General features: G+C 37.7%; 1 protein-coding gene across 4 annotated transcripts in view; it reads right to left on the reverse strand.

The window, feature by feature from the left end:
* Positions 1-1660: 1660 nt before the first annotated feature.
* Positions 1661-19985, reverse strand: part of scyl2 (SCY1 like pseudokinase 2) — a 64100-nt gene continuing 45775 nt past the window's right edge. For all 4 annotated transcript variants that reach the window (XM_028816688.2, XM_028816680.2, XM_028816693.2 and 1 more), the window contains 3 exons: positions 11987-12076; positions 7686-7805; positions 1661-4684 (listed from right to left, as the gene is read on the reverse strand). In XM_028816688.2, the coding sequence (XP_028672521.1) occupies positions 4079-4684; positions 7686-7805; positions 11987-12076 (816 nt within the window). In that variant the 3' untranslated portion in view covers positions 1661-4078. The remainder of the gene's footprint in view (positions 4685-7685; positions 7806-11986; positions 12077-19985) is intronic.

The following is a 19985-nucleotide window of genomic DNA, read 5'->3' on the forward strand; positions in this document are numbered from 1 at the left end:
AAAGATATTACGTTTGGGAAGATGTAAATGAGAAAAAGAAGCAGACCCGAAACAGAACCTTGCGGAACTCCCTGTGTAACAACTGCATTCTCAGATTTGAATCCCTTTATTTGAAGAAATTGCTTCCTCAGTGAGGTAGGACGAAAACCAATGGAGGACAAGGCCACAGACTCCAAAACTAGCTAGTCGTTTCAAAAGTATCTGATGAGATATAGTGTCAAATGCAGAGCGGAGGTCAAGAAATACAAGAATTGATAGAAGTCCCATGTCAGCCGACTAGAGAAGATCATTTGTGTTTAACAGATAAACTATTATTGTTCTCTCTTTTGCAATTACAGTGATTCCTCGCTATATCGCGCTTCATCTTTCGTGGCTTCACTCCATCGCGGATTTTAAATGTAAGCATATGTGAATATATATCGCGGATTTTTCACTGCTTCGCGGATGTCTGCGGTCTACAGTACGTGTGCTTCCTCAGTTGATTTGCCCATTTGAATTCAAACAAGGGACGCATTTGAATTCAAACAAGGGACGCTATTGGCGGATGGCTGAGAAGCTACCCAATCAGAGCCTTCGGTTAAGTTCCTGTGTGCTGCTGATTGGCTCAGTGACGGAGTGCTGCATTAACCAGGAAGTCTAATCTCACTCATTCAGCATTAACGCACGTTACTGCTACTGCTGCAGGAGCCGTGTCCAAGCGCCAACAGAAGATGCAAATGATTGCAGAAAAGGTAAAAGTTTTGGATATGTTGAAGGAAGGAAACAGCTACACCGCTGCAGGACACCATTACAGCATCAATGAGTCCACGATTCTTTTTATTTAAAAAGGAGGAAAAGCATATAAGATCTACGGCCGCAGTGTCCTTTAACCAGGGTGCAAAACGAGTTGCAAGTGGATGTGATAAGGCAGTAGTCTGGATGGAATCTGCTTTAGGGATTTGGATTGAAGAGTGATGGAAGAACAACAACGGCGGTGTTAAACAGTCACCTGAAGAGGCTCCTTTAGAAGAGCTGTAACGCTATCCTTTGTAGTGCAGTAAAATTAAACTCATCGTTATCGGACAAGTCGTCGTGTCATTGTTGGTGAGTAACCATAATTAATTATTTACGTACAGTACTTATTACATGTACATAGTTTAGTGTCACTGTACACACATTTTACTGTATACAATTTTTCTTGTATTGTATGTATTTATTGCTGGTGGCCTGTCTGTCGGAATGGCTGTAACATATGTGATATCGGAGACGCTCGATATACTGAAAATAATATTTAGGTTTTACTGTATGTAAACTGTGTTTACATACATAATTTCAACGAATCTTACCTAATATCTAAGAGAATACAAAGGGTTTATGCTGTATAATTGTGCGTGAAATGTTTATAATAGTGTGGGAGAGTTTATAAGGGCTTAAAATATATAAAAAGAACCATATAAACATATGGTTTCTACTTCGCGGATTTTCTTATTTCGCGGGTGGCTCTGGAACGCAAACCCCGTGATGGAGGAGGGATTACTGTAATGGAGAAATGGTTTGCACATAGTAAATTAAATTTTATGAAGAATTATATAATATATACTATGTATCAGCATTTTCTAATTTCTTTTACCTTTTGCAAATCCAGGTTTAGCAGCAACAGATACAGAAATTTCATATCAGCCAACAAACAGAACTGTTTATTGAGGGGATAACTCAAAATTTGTACAACCAATAAACTGCTTTGAAATGGCAGAAGAAACATACTAAGTGCAGTGAGACAGTAAAACTTTTATCAGTCTAAGATACACACAGCACACCACCTCCTTTTGCAATTACCTAATCTCATTTTGTACCTTAAGACAAAAATAAATTGTGATAAAATGTAAAGGAAGCCCTAAACATAAGCATCACAAGAAACTTTATAATATTAAAAAAAATGTAACAAACATGAAATACAGAATTACGCTAGGAGTGGAGGGCAATCACACTTATGCAAACATATGCTGAAACAGGAACAGAAACCTCTCTCTTTGAACATTAATGCAACATTTTTGTGAATGGCAACATGAATTTGGATAGCCACACACAAGAAAAAAATCTTTATTTGAAACGTGATCATATTTGTAATAGTAATTATGAATCGACATCTATAAACCAGTGAAGTGCTTTCATTAAATAGCTAATTTCAGTTTTAACAAGATAGCATTTAAAATTCTCCCTCTCTGCTATTAACATGAGAAGGATGGTCATTAATATTCTAGACAGAAGGAATGACATATGGCAGTAAGGTCTTAAGGTGCAATCATTTAGAATAAATAACCAAAACAGAAGTACAATGGAGAGATAAGGCTCATATCATACAAAATAAAAAAAAAAATATATTAGAAATTATTTCAAAATTAACTGTCAATCAAGTATTACAATCCAAAGTAATTTCAGAAAATTAAGTGGTCCACTGTCATGGGTCACAGCATTGTACAGTTTCACAAATTCGGGTCATAGATTGTACATTCTTTATACAACAGACAGCCATACACCAAAAGACAAATAGTGTTACTTAAGCTTCTCAAGTAGTCAACATTTCATGTACAAAGTAACATTTTGTGGATTTTTTAGAAGTCCCCTTCCAACCACTGAACTTACACAAAAACCAAATATCAACAAAAAGGCAGCAATTTTTGTACATAATTATAAACACTTTTATGAACAAAGGCATCCACTAGATATGCTCTCTGGTCCAAGATTATGCCAAAAAGTCATTTTTTAATCCAAGAAAGCACATCCATTACATACAGTAGGTTTTCTGCTAAAAGACAAAAAGCAGACTCAAAATTACAATCTGTACATTTTACAATATTAAAACTGCTTTTATAAACATCATTAAATTCTAAAAGTCTCTCACATTCATCTCATAAGGCCCTGTGGTATACTGAGCAGCAAAAGCAAAGATAAAAAAAAAATGCAATACTCAAAGGGTTAAGCATAAAGACCTCCTGTCACAGGAACAAAATTATACAACCAACACATGTATTTCAGCAGTTTTGATATTTATAAGCTGTTTCACGCTGCATTTGAAAAGCTGACCTGAAAACATCATGTGCTATTGATTTTCATACGCAAAAGGTTTACTGTTTTGGAATTGTCACCTTATAGGCAATGTGTAAAATATCCAAAAACAGGAGGTAGTTCTAGAAGAAAAAGGATTATCCATAAACATAGTTTAGAATATGTGCAGGAATAGCAAAACTATTTCCTTGCTCTGATGACAAGAAGTGTAATTTGCAGAGATGGAGTTAAGACAAAGCTTCGCTGAACAGAAAAAAAAAATCCAAAATACTTTATGGTAAACATTCAAAACATTTTCTAGATTTTTCTTTTGCAATTTGCAAATCATACCTTATAATGAGAATATTTAATGCAAGGTGTGATAAAAATTCTTCCTTTACATTTTAGCTAATTTGTAAGACAATCCTGCATGCATTTCCAGAAATTAATAATGACCAAATGAAAAGACATGATTTCCCCAGCTTTTATGTTCAGGTGAAACATATAAACATGTTTATAAAAAGAGTTTATAAAGGTGCAAACAAAGTAAGTGAGCTAGTTTATGAATACCCTAAAATGTAAAAAGAAAAATCTTTAAGCAAAAGAAAACAAAATCTAAGCATTTGAAAAGGTCCATGTACACTAAAATATAATCAAAATCAAGTCTAAAAAAAATTGAGTGACTCATGTAGATTAAAATTATAAATGTTAATTTTATCTATTGTCTTCTTTCTTTTGTATACAAACCAAACACCACTAAAATAGAATGTAAAAAGTGTGTTGCCTTTTAAATACCATGTGTTATAAAATCTTCTCTGCATCTTCAGAGTCATCCTTGTCATTTCTGGTAATGTAGTCTAAGAAGTTTTCATTTGTTACATTATTTGTAAGATTATACTTCTTGGGTAAATGCAAAATGTATTGCTTCCTGCAGGAAATTGTTAAATGAATAAGACAAATTTATATCCATAACTAAAACAAAATAAAGTTATTTCCAAAAAAAAAAAATTAAATGCTACATTTTAAATCATCCCAAATGACCTCAAAATAATAATTATCCAAAGAGATCTTTTAAATCGTTGTTTGCTGAGGTGCTACTTTTCAACGTGTTCTTTGGCATGCTGGGCTGGGAAAAGTTCTGAGGGCTAAAGAATGGATTTGCCTGAATTCCAAAACCGGTCTGTCCCATTAATGCTGGCTGAGCACCAGCCATTGACTGTGAGCTCTGAGGTGGCACAAACTGATTCAGCCAAGGACTGGGAGCAGTCTGCATTTGCTTCTGTGACATTTGGTTCAAACTTACTTTGGGCTTCTGGGGACCAAACAAAGAATCAAGTGAAGACATATCAGGTGGTTTGTTCTGTTGTGGCATTCCTATTGATCCAGGTTGGTTTAAGCCACTTATGGAGCTGAAATTTGGTGTGCTGTTTGTAGGTGCTATGCTGCTGTATATGTTGGGTGTGGGGTTACATAATCCCATATTAATGCCAGATGACTGGAATCCCATTGAACCGAAACCATTGCTCATTGTGCCCACTGGAGATAAAGTTGTGAAAGAAGGATTTGGAGCCATCTGAGAAGATGCTGGCTTTGAGGTGCCAACCGACATGTTTCCAAGACCAGACATATTATCTAGAAGAGTTCCAGTTAGGTCTTTTGTCTGGGGGGGAAAAATAGAAAAACAAGGACTTTATTTAAGATTTTATATTAATTACCTAGTCTACAAAGATCAAAAAATATAAGAAGCATATTCAATGTTTACAAGGTGAGACAGCTTAATTAACAGCAAGTTAATTATTTCCTACCATTTACTCATTTTCAAACCAAACTGATCCAGTTAGGGTTGAAAACGACAGGCCCACTCTGCAGGATCAGGAAAAAGGAAGATAAAAGAACCCTGAACTGGGCTCCAGGTCAAAGAGAGTTGTTTTAAATTTGTCTTAATCTGGGCACTGTGTAGACAGGGGCCTTTTACAGAAGCTCTGTATTCTCTATATTTCTTGAGCTTCTGTAAAAGCTAAATGTCTGCCTAAGGACAAAAAGGGACTATTATAAGGGACAGCTTATTAAGACATCTGAATCTGTAAGTCAAGTTCTAGCAAAAAAAAGAGACTATGAGAACAGTCCAAAAGCAAAGTAGTAGTATATCAAACAAAAAGTAAATAGATGGGCTCTATTTATATAAAACAGATAGAAATTTTGCTAAAAATAACAGTTTAGCTTTGCTTTAACAGCCACATAGACAAAGGAGCCACCAGTGGCACTGGAAAAATGTGTTTTTGGAAAATATATTTTAAATCAGGGTCACTGCAACTATGCGGAATAGGGACACGTGAAGTATTAAAACAGGAATTTATATACATATATCACAAGGGGCTTAGATCAGTCTAAAAGCATTTCAAGATTAAAACCAACTTACTGGCTCAACAAGTGCATAACCAAGAGGGTTAACACTGCATACTCATTTTCAGATCCACAAGAAAGATGTCTCTAAAGAAACTCTTCCAAATCATATATTAAAGCAAACTTAATCACAACCTGTCAAACATCCAGAGAGTCATTGTGAACTACTACACAAACTCCAACACTTCTCTTGATATATTTAAGCAGATATACTTTTAACACTAGAATCCCTGAAGCCTATGAAAAAATTTGTAATGCCGGGCCACTTTAAATTCCTTCACACCTCTTCATCAGCGTCTTTGCTTTGCAAATGTGTCAAATGACACAAGCAGCCGGCTATCCCATCCCACACTGACGCAGCTGAAGTGAGACACAAAATTCTTCCAGCTCAAGTCTGTTTATCTGGGTGTGAGGTGCCCTGAGCTGTATAGGGTAAATAATATAATGTTATTTGGAATACATACATTTCATGTGTGTTCCATTTCTACAATAATCTGGATAAATGTAGGATGAAAGTAAATGTGAGACAAGAAATGTTGAACACCTAACTAAGACAGGAACATTTTTCATGTTATAGTAATAATTGATAAAATGTTGAAGTGAAATGTATAATGTGTGAAGACTGAAGTTCAAATATCAAATAAATACTTTCACAAAAAAGTATAACAAAACAAGTGTGCCTTTATTTAAAAATATAATCAAAAGAAAAAGAAATTATTCAATTTACAGGTGGCTGTCGATATGTAAAAACCAAAGCCCATTTATCAATTTCATGGGTGGGTTAGAGGTAAGAACGGCGGCTTCTAAATCGAGAGGTTGCGGATTCGATCCCGGGTCTTTCCCGCATTTTCCATTTTGAGTAGTGGTGCTATTATTATTACTATTATATAATAAAAACATACATTTGATTTGAGTCTGTAACAGCTGGTATAAAGTTTTGCAACTTGTAAAAGATCTCGCTGAAGGGATATAAGCAGACACACAAACGCTGGTGAATCATGTCTTCTTGGTACCTTGTTGTTACTTGAATGGTTTTTTTTTTTTTTTTTTTAATTCGGTTTTATTCTTGAATAAAAGCACACTTGTTTCATCATTCCTTTGTGAAAGTGTTTATTTTATATTCCAGTAACCACTTGAATGATATCAAATCTGTCTCTGCCTCTCTCATGCATGCGCAAACACACATCCATGCTTGAAAACGCAATTATCTGAAAACACTATGTCATTTGAACTGTTTTTTTTTTTTTTTTTTTTTCTGTTTTTCGATCTTGCCCCATCTTGTAGTCACGGAACACACATGAAATGTATGCAGTACAAATAATAATATATTATTTACCCTATACAATTCAAGGCACCACATTCCCAGATAAGCAGACTTCAGCTGCATCGGTGGAAGGGATGGGATAGCAGGCTGCTTGACATTTTTGCAAAACAAAGGCACTAAGGAAGACGTGTGAAGGAATTTAAGGTGGCCCAGCATTATGACTTTTTTTGTAGGCTTCAGGGATTCTAGTGTTAACTTATAGCCATACTCGTAGGCCTGCCTCTAGCTAAACATTATTAGATGCTACAATCAAGGGACAAACACAAGGGCACCCGGAAGAAAAAATGATGAAATAAAATACATTCTATGATTAAATTCCTCTATTTTTGAAACTAGTTGTCACTTATACTGTGTGTGGATACGACCTGTTACAATAGTTTGAACTACCTACATATTAAACAAGCAGAATCACAGCTATAATCGAATAAGAGAACCTCATTCAACATTATCCTACCGTTAATGTCTCAGAACTAATACATATTAATTTAGTGTTTTTTTGTGTAGTTTATCTAACCAATACTTTAAAACTATGTCAAGATTTATGGAGACTCTATGTAAACCTTAAACATGCCACCACATTCTTGGACACAAACTTGCAGTACACTGCAAAATTACAAGTGATGGTCCCGGCAAAGAACTGGCCTACTTCAGTTAACATGTTTCAATGCCAAATCTTACATTATTTAAATACTGTCTTTCTTTTAAGCATTACATTTTTTTGGTTTGTGTTCATTCGTGTATATCCTAGGTGTCTTCATTTTTAAACAGCATATATTAGTTTACATTTTTACACCAAGGATAACTGAGGGAAAAAACAACATCAACAATACAAATAAATAGATTCCTTTCCCAAATTATTTACATTAAAAATAAAACCTGCAATCTCATGGTTCACATTAGTATTAAAAAATAACATAACATCTGAAATACTTACTGGTTTGATAGTAGGTGTAGAGGTTATATTCTTTGGAGCAAGTGGCTGCTGGTTTTTAAGTTTCTGAGCCTGTTCTTGCTCTTTTGCTAATCTTTGTTTTTCTTCCAATGTGAGAGAAACCTGTCAAATAAATACATTTTTACATATATAAATTGCATGCATAAATAAAAAACTTATACAATATTAAGTTTAAAACCTAACATTACAAAAAAAATCCTGTTTTTTGTTTACAGTGCCACACTTTACCAAATTCAGATGACACAAAATATAGCATTCTGAACACAGAAATAAATAATAAGGGTGTTAACAACATGTTTCCAAACCATTTTTGTGAGGTATCTCTATGATACATCTCTCAGTCTGCTACTTTGTTACTGTGCTGCTGCTGACCTTGCTGTCACAGTACAAGTTGAAACCAGGCAAAGAATTTATGCTTTGTCTAATAGTTTCAGTGTTGTGCAATATTTGTGGTTGGGGTGGTGGTTGAAGTATTAAATAAGTTAAATTTCAGTATGGTGACAACAGTTTACCTCTACCAAGTCTATAGGAACATATATAGATGTTCCAAAATAGACAATTGTCAGGACTGCAGAGTTTTTAGGTATGTGAAAAGTGGGAAAAAACTAGTGAAATATAAGAGTAAATGATAGGAAATCAGATTACAGCTAAGATAGGCCATAAATTTATAGTTCAGGACAACTAAAAACTTTTGTCAAAAGGCATTCAGAAACTTGTTCATTTCTGCTAAATGAGCAAGCATTGAGAAGCAAAAAGAATATACTGAGAATTAACACATTTGAAACATCTCTTAACATAAATAAATCTTTACAAAAAATGTGTAGTAGTGTTGAAGCTTTTAAAGCAAACATTTTCATACACAAATAATTTTTATTAAACACTATTAAAAATAAAGAGACCACAAAGGAGACAGAATATATATAAAAAATATGTACATAGAAGTGTTCAAGTGTTTTGAAATAATAATCCAAAGTATTTTAAAGGATAAATTTTATATTTTTCCAAGTCAAAGTTATTTCTTCACTATAATGGTATATATTGATTTGCCGCATAAAATTTTGTTCTAAAGTGGAGTGTATTTTTTTTTTAATTTTAAAAATACATTGGCTGTTCTTACATTACAACAGGGCTTAAAGTAACCTAGGTCCAAGAGTGAAAAAAGACAGACATACCAAATATGACCACAAGGTTTAAATTTAAGAAAAATGTTCCTTTTGGAAATAAGAGGCATCTTTACAATAATGAAAGGAAATAAGAAGTCTTTTTTTAAGTCACTGATTCATTTGTCTGCTCACAGTTGTTATCACAAGTGGAGTTTAGACTTAAAAAAGGAAGCTGATCAGCACAACACCAAACATGTCTAAAGCTACTTAGAGAATTTTGTCTTTCAAGAAAATGGTTCAAAAATGCATATATCTAGGATCTAAACATACATTGTAAAATAATTTACAGTGTTTACAGTTTTCATTGATTTTCTTATGCTAACCATGATACGTTATAATTATGGAATGTAGCACTTAGATCAGATAGGTGCACTCGAATGGAAGACCTACTGAATACTGACCTGCGAGATTATAGCACTCAGTTCTCCGTGGACAAGTACTTGCAGCCAAAAAGGTGAAAAAGAAAAATGTGTTCCTGATCACCCATTACTGACGCCAACTGCAGTTCCAAGCATATTTCAGGCGAGTCATTTCACTGCAGCTGCAACTGAAATGGGCTAAAATGTACAGCAGTAGAATAACAATGTGTCACATGTCTTTTACAAGGAAACTGAATGCTGTATAGATGAGTAACTACTATGTTGAACGGCAAAAAAGAGCTACTGGTACTGGTGTTGTGCTGCTTCACAGATCTAGTGTCATGGGTTTGAATTGTGTCCTTCGCTGTTGTCCATGTAATTAATAATAATGTCTTACACATCAACATTAAGAAAGCATTTAGCGCTGCACAAAATAAAATCAAGAGGCAAACTTATTCTAATGAAAGCTCAATGTTTCTTCCAGTTTAACTTTAGAAAATGGAAAAATGTCTCCAGAACTCTGGGACTGATTATAGCTGAAAATGTTGTCCTTATCTGTTACATATACTGTAGCTTTGTGTAACAAAGTGGGCTTGTCCCCAATATGTTTTCATGTGGGGAAAGAAATTCACCAAGAAGAGGTGCAAAGCCGGTTCTCTTTTAAAATCCAGGAATTTCACAAATTGTTTGTTTACTTTCTTAATTCCTTTCTAAAGTGACTTGGATACATTGTTATATAAGACATAAATAAATATCCAATACATATCTTGCCTTTAAGAAAACTTGTTAAATTTAAGCTGTTACTTAAAGTAAAAAAGAAAAAAAAATCACTTTAGAACACAATTGTTTGTGCAAATTAATATATACTATGATTGTGAAGAAATGGTTTTGAATGGCTTTGAATTGAGAAATACCACACTTATCCTTTAAGGTGCTGCTGTCTCTCGTTTTGCAGTTGTTTTTTTTTTTTTTTGCAATAACTAGAGGCAACTTGAGGACTTTGACTTCTGAGGAGGGTTTCTTTAGAACATCACATTGTTATGAAGATCAGATTTCATAGTTGCTATATTGCAAGTGTTGCTGAAGCCAAAAAAGAATAACTTTAGAATAATTTTTAGATTTGTCCAATTAACTAGCTCTACATTGTGGTGTACGACTTGTCTCATTACTCTACAAGATTATTTTGGACTAATTACAATTGTGTTAAACTTTCTTCATTTGTGCCATATGTCTTATGGATGACTTCCAATTTTTTTTTTTGTATGGACTTCTAATCCAGACTGATGACCACTTTTCCCAGGATCACCTCAAGTTCCATTTACGTAGATTACCAGACTACCCAAAAAAGACATCAATCGTTTGAAACTAGTGCAGAATGCAGCTGCTAGGATCTTAACTCAGAAAAGAAAATCCGAGCACATCACCCCAGTTTTGATGTCACTACACTGCTTACCTGTCACTTAGAATTTACTTTAAAATACTGCTTATGGTTTACAAAGCCTTAAATAATCTCACTCCATCTTATATTTCAGAATGTCTTACACCTTACACTCCAAATCGTAACCTTAGATCTTCAAATGAGTGTCTACTTAGAATTCCAAGAGCTAAACTTAAAAAAAGTGGTGAGGCAGCCTTCTGCTGTTCTGCAGCTAAAATCTGGAATAGCTTACCAATAGGAATTCACCAGGCTAATACAGTGGAGCACTTTAAAAAACTACTAAAACACATTACTTTAACATGGCTTTCTAATAGCTTCATCTTAGTTTAATCCTGATGCTCTGTATAATCAATTAATTATCACTATTATTCATGGTGGCTCCAAAATCCGTACTAACCCCTACTTTCTCTGCTGTTATTTTTCTGGTTTTCTGTCCTAATCAAAGCACTGTGATGTCCTTACATTGATGGATTAAAGGCCAGAAGTCCACATGACCGTCATCATCGAATTCTTCCATCAGAACCCTGAATACAATGAGGACTGATTGAGGTCATTTATGCTGGGTAGAATGCCTAGAGGGGGCTGGGTGGTCTTGTGGCCTGGAACCCCTGCAGATTTTATTTTTTTCTTCAGCTGTCTGGAGTTTTTTTTTCTGTCCTCCCTGGCCATCGGACCTTACTTTCATAGAGCGAAGGGCGCTCAGCAGGCTCCTATCAATTATGGAGAATCCACTGCATCCACTAAATAGTATCATCTCCAGACAGAAGAGCAGCTTCAGCGACAGACTGCTGTCACTGTCCTGCTCCACTGACTGGGGGGGGGGTAAACGTTAACATTTAACATTATACAAAGTTATTGTCTGTTTTTCACCTGCATTATTATCATTCTTTAATTTAATATTATTTATTGTATCATTATGCTGCTGCTGGAGAATGTGAATTTCCCATTGGGATTAATAAAGTATCTATCTATCTATTAGTGTTCCCTAATATTAATTCTTATTTATTTTGTCTTTTTTTTTCTTTCTTCATCATGTAAAGAACTTTGAGCTACATTGTTTGTATGACAATGTGCTATATAAATAAATGTGATAACTTTATATAACAGAGTGTCCCACAGATTACTACCTTGGGATCAGAACTGTGATTGGTTACCTTGCTACCTATTTATTATAGCACCTGGTTTATTTACTTTATTAAGTAGGCCAATGACCCCAGGTAGTCAATACAAATAACATGGTAAAGTTCACAGAGATAAAAAGTATTTTTTCTGTTTCATACAAGCATCAAATCCATTTAAAAACCATACAACATAAAAACATACTCTTGATAGTTTGGGAGCAACTATTGAAGATTCGTTTTCTTTTTTGTCAGATCCTCCTCCAATTGAATCTGTTCCAAAAATCTTGTCAATCTGCAAATAAAAAGTTACAGTAGTCAGAATCTGCCACAAAAATTTTGTCAATCTGCAAATAATAAAAATTCACAGGACAAAAAAAGAAAATTAACTATACAAAAGGCACTGGATCTAATTCTCAGTGCTTCTTTTTTTAAACTATAGTTTTAAAGTAAAAAACAGCCACTTCTCATTGCACTACAACTTTGTATAACTTTCTTGATAATAAACTCACATCAATGCATACTGCTTTTGTAGATTAAGTGATTATTAGTCTGGAAAAGCAAATGGAGAATGCTAAAAATGTACTTCAGTTTTTCTCATCACTTTAAAGGCAAAAACCTCATGAAAACTAAAAGCTCAGATTTTATCATGTCACTGCAGCTACACTATACTAGGTCAAAGTAAAACAGAAAAGCAGTGTAAGACAAGTGGCTACAGTTTGACAAAAACTGCAATCACATTAAAACATACATCTTATTTAACAACTTTCACTTAAGGTTATTTAATATTGTTTTGAGGTTTTACACACTGATAAATGTAAAAAGAAGAAAAAAAAACTTCTGTGGTCAACTTGAAAGCTTCATTATTGGCACAGTGCACTTCACAGGTAGCCATTTAGAATGAAGAACAGGTAGCAGTCATATGGGACCGGATTTGGAGAAATGAGCAAGTGTAGAATCTTTTTAAATCCAGTTTCACAGAGCAGTATTTGCAATTCATACAGGATGAACAGTAGTAGCATTGTTATCACGGAAAAGGGATATTGGTTAACAACTTATTTCCTTAACTTTCCCTGAATGACTAATAAAGAAAAAAAAAAAGAAATAAAGTGCAACATTGACTGAAGATGGGATTGTGGAGTAGGGCCCAAGTGGCATGCTTATAAAGCGGCTGATGAATCAGTATCAGCAGGACCTTTACCAATGCCCCACCTATAATAATGTAGAAACTCCTCACAGAAAAGTGTTTATTATGTTACTAGATATAAAAGCATGTTCTGCCATCCATGGAGAGTAGGCTGTAATACTGAACAAGTGCACAGCGCTCAAGACTGTGAGCACAAAAAAAAAGAATGACAAAATGGGTGAATTGCTTGTATTCTTAAATGTTTGTTGTATATATACTTGTTTGTTCACATAACTCATTAATGAATTAAATAACGTATTTAGACAGAAACTTTCTAATACACTTTATTTTGGGTAAACATTGTTTCTTCACTGCAAATTAGAATTCCTTGCATTACTGTCTCAACCACTGTTACTTTAACTTGTGCTCTTGATGTTGATATAGACCACTGATTCTCAACATTTATGTCCTCAGGACCCATTTTTACTTTTATCACTTCTCTGAAGACCCACATAGAGCACGTGAAGTCTGATCGGGGCCCAGGGAGTGAGATCCACATTAGGGAAACAAATGTGATTCAAAGGGTGGGTTGGTTGGTTGGTTGATTGGCAGATACCTTATTAATTCCCAAGGGGAAATTCACATACTCCAGCAGCAGCATACTGATAAAAACAAATATTAATTAAAGAGCAATAAAAATGCAGTGCAAGTTAAAAAAAAAAAAAAAAGAAAAAGCAAGCAAGGTGGAGAGTGCAAGGCAGGTATAATAGACAATAATCTTGTGTAGTGTTAACTTTTACCCACCCGGGTGGAATTGAAGAGTCGCATAGTGTTGGGGAGGAATGATCTCCTCAGTCTGTCAGTGGAGCAGGACAGTGACAGCAGTCTGTCGCTGAAGCTGCTCCTCTGTCTGGAGATGATACTGTTCAGTGGATGTAGTGGATTCTCCATGATTGACAGGAGCCTGCTCAGTGCCCGTCGCTCTGCCACAGATGTCAAACTGTCCAGCTCCATGCCTACAATAGAGCCTGCCTTCCTCACCAGTTTGACCAGGCGTGAGATGTCCTTCTTCTTTATGCTGCCTTCCCAGCACACCACAGCATAGAAGAGGGCGCTCGCCACAACCGTCTGATAGAACATCTGCAGCATCTTATTGCAGATGTTGAAAGACGCCAGCCTTCTAAGGAAGTATAATCGGCTCAGTCCTCTCTTGCACAGCATCAGTATTGGCAGTCCAGTCCAATTTATCATCCAGCTGCACTTCCAGGTATTTCTAGGTCTGTAGCCTCTGCACACAGTCACCTCTGATAATCATGGGGTCCACCACCAGCTCTTTGGTTTTGCTGGTGTTCAGGTGTAGGTGGTTTGAGTCTCACTATTTAACAAAGTCCTTGATTAGGTTTCTACACTCCTCCTCCTGCCCACTTCTGATGCAGTCCACGATAGCAGTGTCGTCAGCGAACCTTTGCATGTGGTAGGACTCTGAGTTGTATTGGAAGTCTGATGTATACAGGCTGAACAGGACCGGAGAAAGCACAGTCCCCTGCGGTGCTCCTGTGCTGTTGACCACAATGTCAGACCTGCAGTTCCCGAGACGCATAGACAGACAGACAGACTTTATTAATCCTAAGGGGTAATTCACAAACCGAGCTTTGTCTGTAAGACCATCCACGATCCATGCCACCAGGTATGAATCTACTACCATCTCTGTCAGCTTATCACTAAGGTTGGAAGGCACTACAGTAGTCCAGAAATATAATTCTTACAGCACCACTGCCTCTGTCCAAGTGGGAGAGGGATCAGTGTAGCATATAGATGATGGCATCCTCCGCTTCCACCTTCTCCTGGTATGTGAACTGCAGAGGGTCGAGGGCGTGGCGGACCTGTGGCCTCAAGTGGTGAAGCAGCAGCTGCTCCATGGTCTTCATCATATGTGATGTCAAAGCGACAGGCTGGAAGTCATTCAGCTCACCAGGACGTGATACCTTTGGGACTGGGGTGATGCAAGATGTTTTCCAAAGCCTCGGGACTGTCCCCTGTTCCAGGCTCAGGTTGAAGATGCACTGTAAATGACTCCCCAGCTCCAATGCACAGGCCTTCAGCAGTCGTGGCAATACTCCATCTGGACCCACTGCTTTGCTGGCCCGAAGTCTCCTCGGCTCTCTGCTTACCTGGGCTGCTGTACTTGTGGGTGGGGGTGGGACTCTCTCCTATGCTGGTATCAGCTGAAGGATGGGTGGAGGATGCAGTACTTTGTGGTGAGAGTGGGTTAAACCTGTTAAAGAAGTTGTTCATAAGGTTCGCTCTCTCCACGTCTCTCTTGATGGTGGCACCCCACTTCGAGCTGCAGCCAGTGATGATCTTCATCCCATCCCACACTTCCTTCATGCTGTTATTCTGCAACAGCTTTCTCCTGTACTGCTCCTTCGCCTCCCCTCGCTTGAGCTCATGCTGATCACCGCTTTAAAAAGCCCTTTTTTCTGGTTCAAAAGGCCCTTGATGTCACTTGTAATCCATGGCTTGTTGTTAGCATAGCAGTGTACTGTTCTTACTGGAACTACAATGTCCATACAGAAGTTGATGTAGTCAGAAGTGCAGTCAACAACCTCCTCAATGTTCTCACTATATGATCCCTGCAGGATATCCCAGTCCGTAGTTCCAAAGTACTCTCTCAGAGTCTGCTCTGCCTCAGGGTACCACTTCCTGAATGAGTGTGTGGTTGTAGGTAGCTCCCTCACTCTTGGTTTGTAGTGAGGCTGAAGCAGAACCAGGCTATGATCTGCTTTCCCAAGCGCAGGAAGCGGGGTGGAGCTGTATGTGTCTTTAACATTTGCATACAGTAGGTCAATACAGTAATCCCTCGCTATATCGCGCTTCGACTTTTGCGGCTTCACTCTATCGCGGATTTTATATGCAAGCATATTTAAATATATATCGCGGATTTTTTGTTGGTTCGCGGATTTCTGCGGACAATGGGTCTTTTAATTTCTGGTACATGCTTCCTCAGTTGGTTTGCCCAGTTGATTTCATACAAGGGACGCTATAGGCAGATGGCTGAGAAGCTACCCAACCAGAGCGCGTATTACATATTAAATAAAACTCCTCAAATATATTGTGAGCACAGGGGCTGTTCGCACCCCTAAAGGATATGGCCACTCCTCAAAAAACGCTGAAAGATTACCTTCACATTGCTGCCATCCTTGCTGGGCTTACATGTGGCTGCTTTGTCAAGCGATATGCTTCCCGCACTGTGCTTCACATACTTAAAAGATCAAACAGCATGTATTGATTTTTGATTGTTTACTTTTCTCTCTCTCTTGCTCTGACATTCTCTGCTCCCGACGGAGGGGGTGTGAGCAGGGGGGCTGTTTGCACCCCTAGAGGATACGGACGCTCGTCTAAAAATGCTGAAAGATTATCTTCACGTTGCTCCCTTCTGTGCAGCTGCTTTGTCAAGCGACATGCTTCCCGCACGGTGCTTCGCATACTTAAAAGCTCGAAGGGCACGTACTGATTTTTGGTTGTTTGTTTTTCTCGGTCTCTCTCTCGCTCTCTCTCTCTGACATTCTCTGCTCCTGACGGAGTGGGTGTGAGCAGAGGGGCTGTTCGCACACTGGCCTAGAGGATACGGACGCTCCTCTAAAAAAATGCTGAAAGACTACCTTTACATTGTACATCCTTGCAGCTGCTTTGTCCAGGGGTTCTTCGCATACTTAAAAGGCAAACAGCCCTATTGATTTTTGTTTGCTTTTTTTCTCTCTCTCTGACATTCTCAGCTCCTGACGCGCACTCCTTTCAAGAGGAAGATATGTTTGCATTCTTTTAATTGTGAGACGGAACTGTCATCTCTGTCTTGACATGGAGCACAGTTTAAACTTTTGAAAACGAGACAAATGTTTGTTTGCAGTGTTTGAATAAAGTTCCTGTCTCTCTACAACCTCCTGTGTTTCTGTGCAATTCTGTGACCCAAGCATGACAATATAAAAATAACCATATAAACATATGGTTTCTACTTCGCGGATTTTCACCTTTCGCGGGGGGGTTCTGGAACGCAACCCCCGCGATCGAGGAGGGATTACTGTAGTCCTATTTCCCCGTGTGTTACAATCCACATACTGGGAGAAGGCAGGTAATGTTTTGTCCAGCGTCACAAGGTTAAAATCTCCAGAGATTAGCACAAGCGCCTCGGTGTGCTGTGTTTGTAGTTTAGGAACAACAGAGTGGATGATGTCACCCGCTGTCTCCACGTCCGCCTGAGGAGGGATGTAAACAATAAAAACAATGACGTGTCCAAACTCTCTGGGCAAGTAATAGGGACGCAGACTTATGGCCAACAGTTCGATGTCCCTGCAGCAAGTGGAGATTTTGACGTTTACATGTCCAGGGTTGCACCACCTTGTATTCACATAGACAGCGAGTCCTCCTCCTTTCCGCTTCCCACAGGTATTTGTGTCTCTGTCCGCTCTAACTGTGCTAAACCCGGGTAGCTCCACGTTAGCACCTGGGATTCTAGTCGTTAGCCATGTTTCACAAAAGCACAACAAACTGCATTCTCTGTAGGTCCTGACATTTTTCACCAGTGCAGCCAGTTCATCTATCTTATTTGGTAGTGAGTTCACATTTCCCAGGATCACAGAAGGCACCGAAGGCTTGTATTGCCACTTTCTTGCTAGCTGCTTAGCCTTTAGCTTAGCGCCGGCTCTGCTGCCACAATACTGTCTTCTTACCTCGTCAGGTAAATAGGGAACTACACCGGCACGGGCCTTTGTTTTCAGCGCTTGAAGTGGACTACCTGAATAGACGAGTCTCGGCGTGTAAAAGTCCATGTCCAATTAGTAAGAAAAAGGTAGAAATATAAAGTTGTACACGGAGCTGCTGGAAAGGCTGACACTCACAGCAGTGCCTACCAATATATTGGGTTGTATGCTTCCCTTTGGTGAAACAAATGGAATAATTCAAAGATGGTTGTAGGCACCATCCCCCTAGATGAAATGAGTGAAGTGAGGAAAAAGGTAAAATATCACATTTGGACAGAACTTTGTGAGGTGTATTACACTATTAGCAAAATAGTAGCAGAAATGGACACTTGTGACCAGTGGTAGAGAAACAGCTGTAAAAACCTGTATTCTTTGTTTGTTGTTCAAATTTGAGTTTCTGGTGTATTACTATTTACATATTCACTGCATTCATTTAAGCATGTTGCACACTGCATTAATTTCTGGATGATACAGATCTCTATGCCATAAACTGACCAGGAATATATGCATGTGATTCACATTTGTGAAATCTAAAGTGTCATCTGTGAGCTGTACATAGAGATTTTCCCAAAGGAGACTACCATAAATTGAAAATCCACTCCCAATGACAGCAATGAATGGAGTTCAACAATGCTTGGACTTCAAAACACTAAACTCAGCCAGTATTCATCAGTCACTCAGACAATAAGGCAAATTTTACAGACTGTGCATAAAATCACTAGATTATCTGTGGTTTAACTTGCAGTTAACTATTTTCCTATTAAAATGCCATATTCCATGATTTTCTTTGTTCTCTCAAATTGACCACTATACAACCTACTTCACATGCACAAGAAGCTTCACTCAATAACCAAGATCATCTGTGTTTTACAGAGCAGGCATTTATCCAGTTAAAACGTTTCCATAGCAAAGTGATGTGCAGGTTGGTATCCTGACCAGTTTCTGAAATTACCAGTCTATTAGCTTTCCAAAGACTAGAGGTTTGGCTCCATATGGCATATAGGCTTGCCGCCCCTTGAAGCTGCAGTGATTACTTCACAGGACAATTTCTTTGTCAATAAATCCATGTCAGCCTGAATTTGTTTTCCAATAAGATAACTGAAAGCCCACCAGCTTTTAAAACAGTCCTCACATGTTACTCTGGAGTAAGTCTATAACCGTTTATGCCGATAAGAAGCCTTTCCAGGATGCCTGGCTGCGTCTGACTTTAGTTAAAGTTGCTAAATAAAGGAGGGAAGTTGTGTGTACATCACAGACCTCTTTGAGCAGAGATGTGTTATTTTTACATGTAGTATGTAACTGTATTTTTTTGGTCACACTCTTGTCATATTAAGTGTTCTTTCCTGGCCTAATATAAGTTGTAAGAAAAAACTGTAAACTGGTTAGGTTTTACTTTCTTGGTGAGATGACAATCAGAAAGATATTTTGTCTTTTCAGATTTTATGCTTTATGGTTGGAAAGTAGCACCATGTTTAATAGTGCGTCTTTATGGATCCAAAATATGATGTTCGAATCATTTTGTGCCCGATTATACAGTGGTGTGAAAAACTATTTGCCCCCTTCCTGATTTCTTATTCTTTTGCATGTTTGTCACACAAAATGTTTCTGATCATCAAACACATTTAACCATTAGTCAAATATAACACAAGTAAACACAAAATGCAGTTTGTAAATGGTGGTTTTTATTATTTAGGGAGAAAAAAAATCCAAACCTACATGGCCCTGTGTGAAAAAGTAATTGCCCCCTTGTTAAAAAATAACCTAACTGTGGTGTATCACACCTGAGTTCAATTTCCATAGCCACCCCCAGGCCTGATTACTGCCACACCTGTTTCAATCAAGAAATCACTTAAATAGGAGCTGCCTGACACAGAGAAGTAGACCAAAAGCACCTCAAAAGCTAGACATCATGCCAAGATCCAAAGAAATTCAGGAACAAATGAGAACAGAAGTAATTGAGATCTATCAGTCTGGTAAAGGTTATAAAGCCATTTCTAAAGCTTTGGGACTCCAGCGAACCACAGTGAGAGCCATTATCCACAAATGGCAAAAACATGGAACAGTGGTGAACCTTCCCAGGAGTGGCCGGCCGACCAAAATTACCCCAAGAGTGCAGAGACGACTCATCCGAGAGGTCACAAAAGACCCCAGGACAACGTCTAAAGAACTGCAGGCCTCACTTGCCTCAATTAAGGTCAGTGTTCACGACTCCACCATAAGAAAGAGACTGGGCAAAAACGGCCTGTATGGCAGATTTCCAAGACGCAAACCACTGTTAAGCAAAAAGATCATTAGGGCTCGTCTCAATTTTGCTAAGAAAC

This window comes from Erpetoichthys calabaricus, chromosome 1 (genome assembly GCF_900747795.2).
Source record: "Erpetoichthys calabaricus chromosome 1, fErpCal1.3, whole genome shotgun sequence".
Lineage (NCBI taxonomy): Eukaryota > Metazoa > Chordata > Cladistia > Polypteriformes > Polypteridae > Erpetoichthys > Erpetoichthys calabaricus.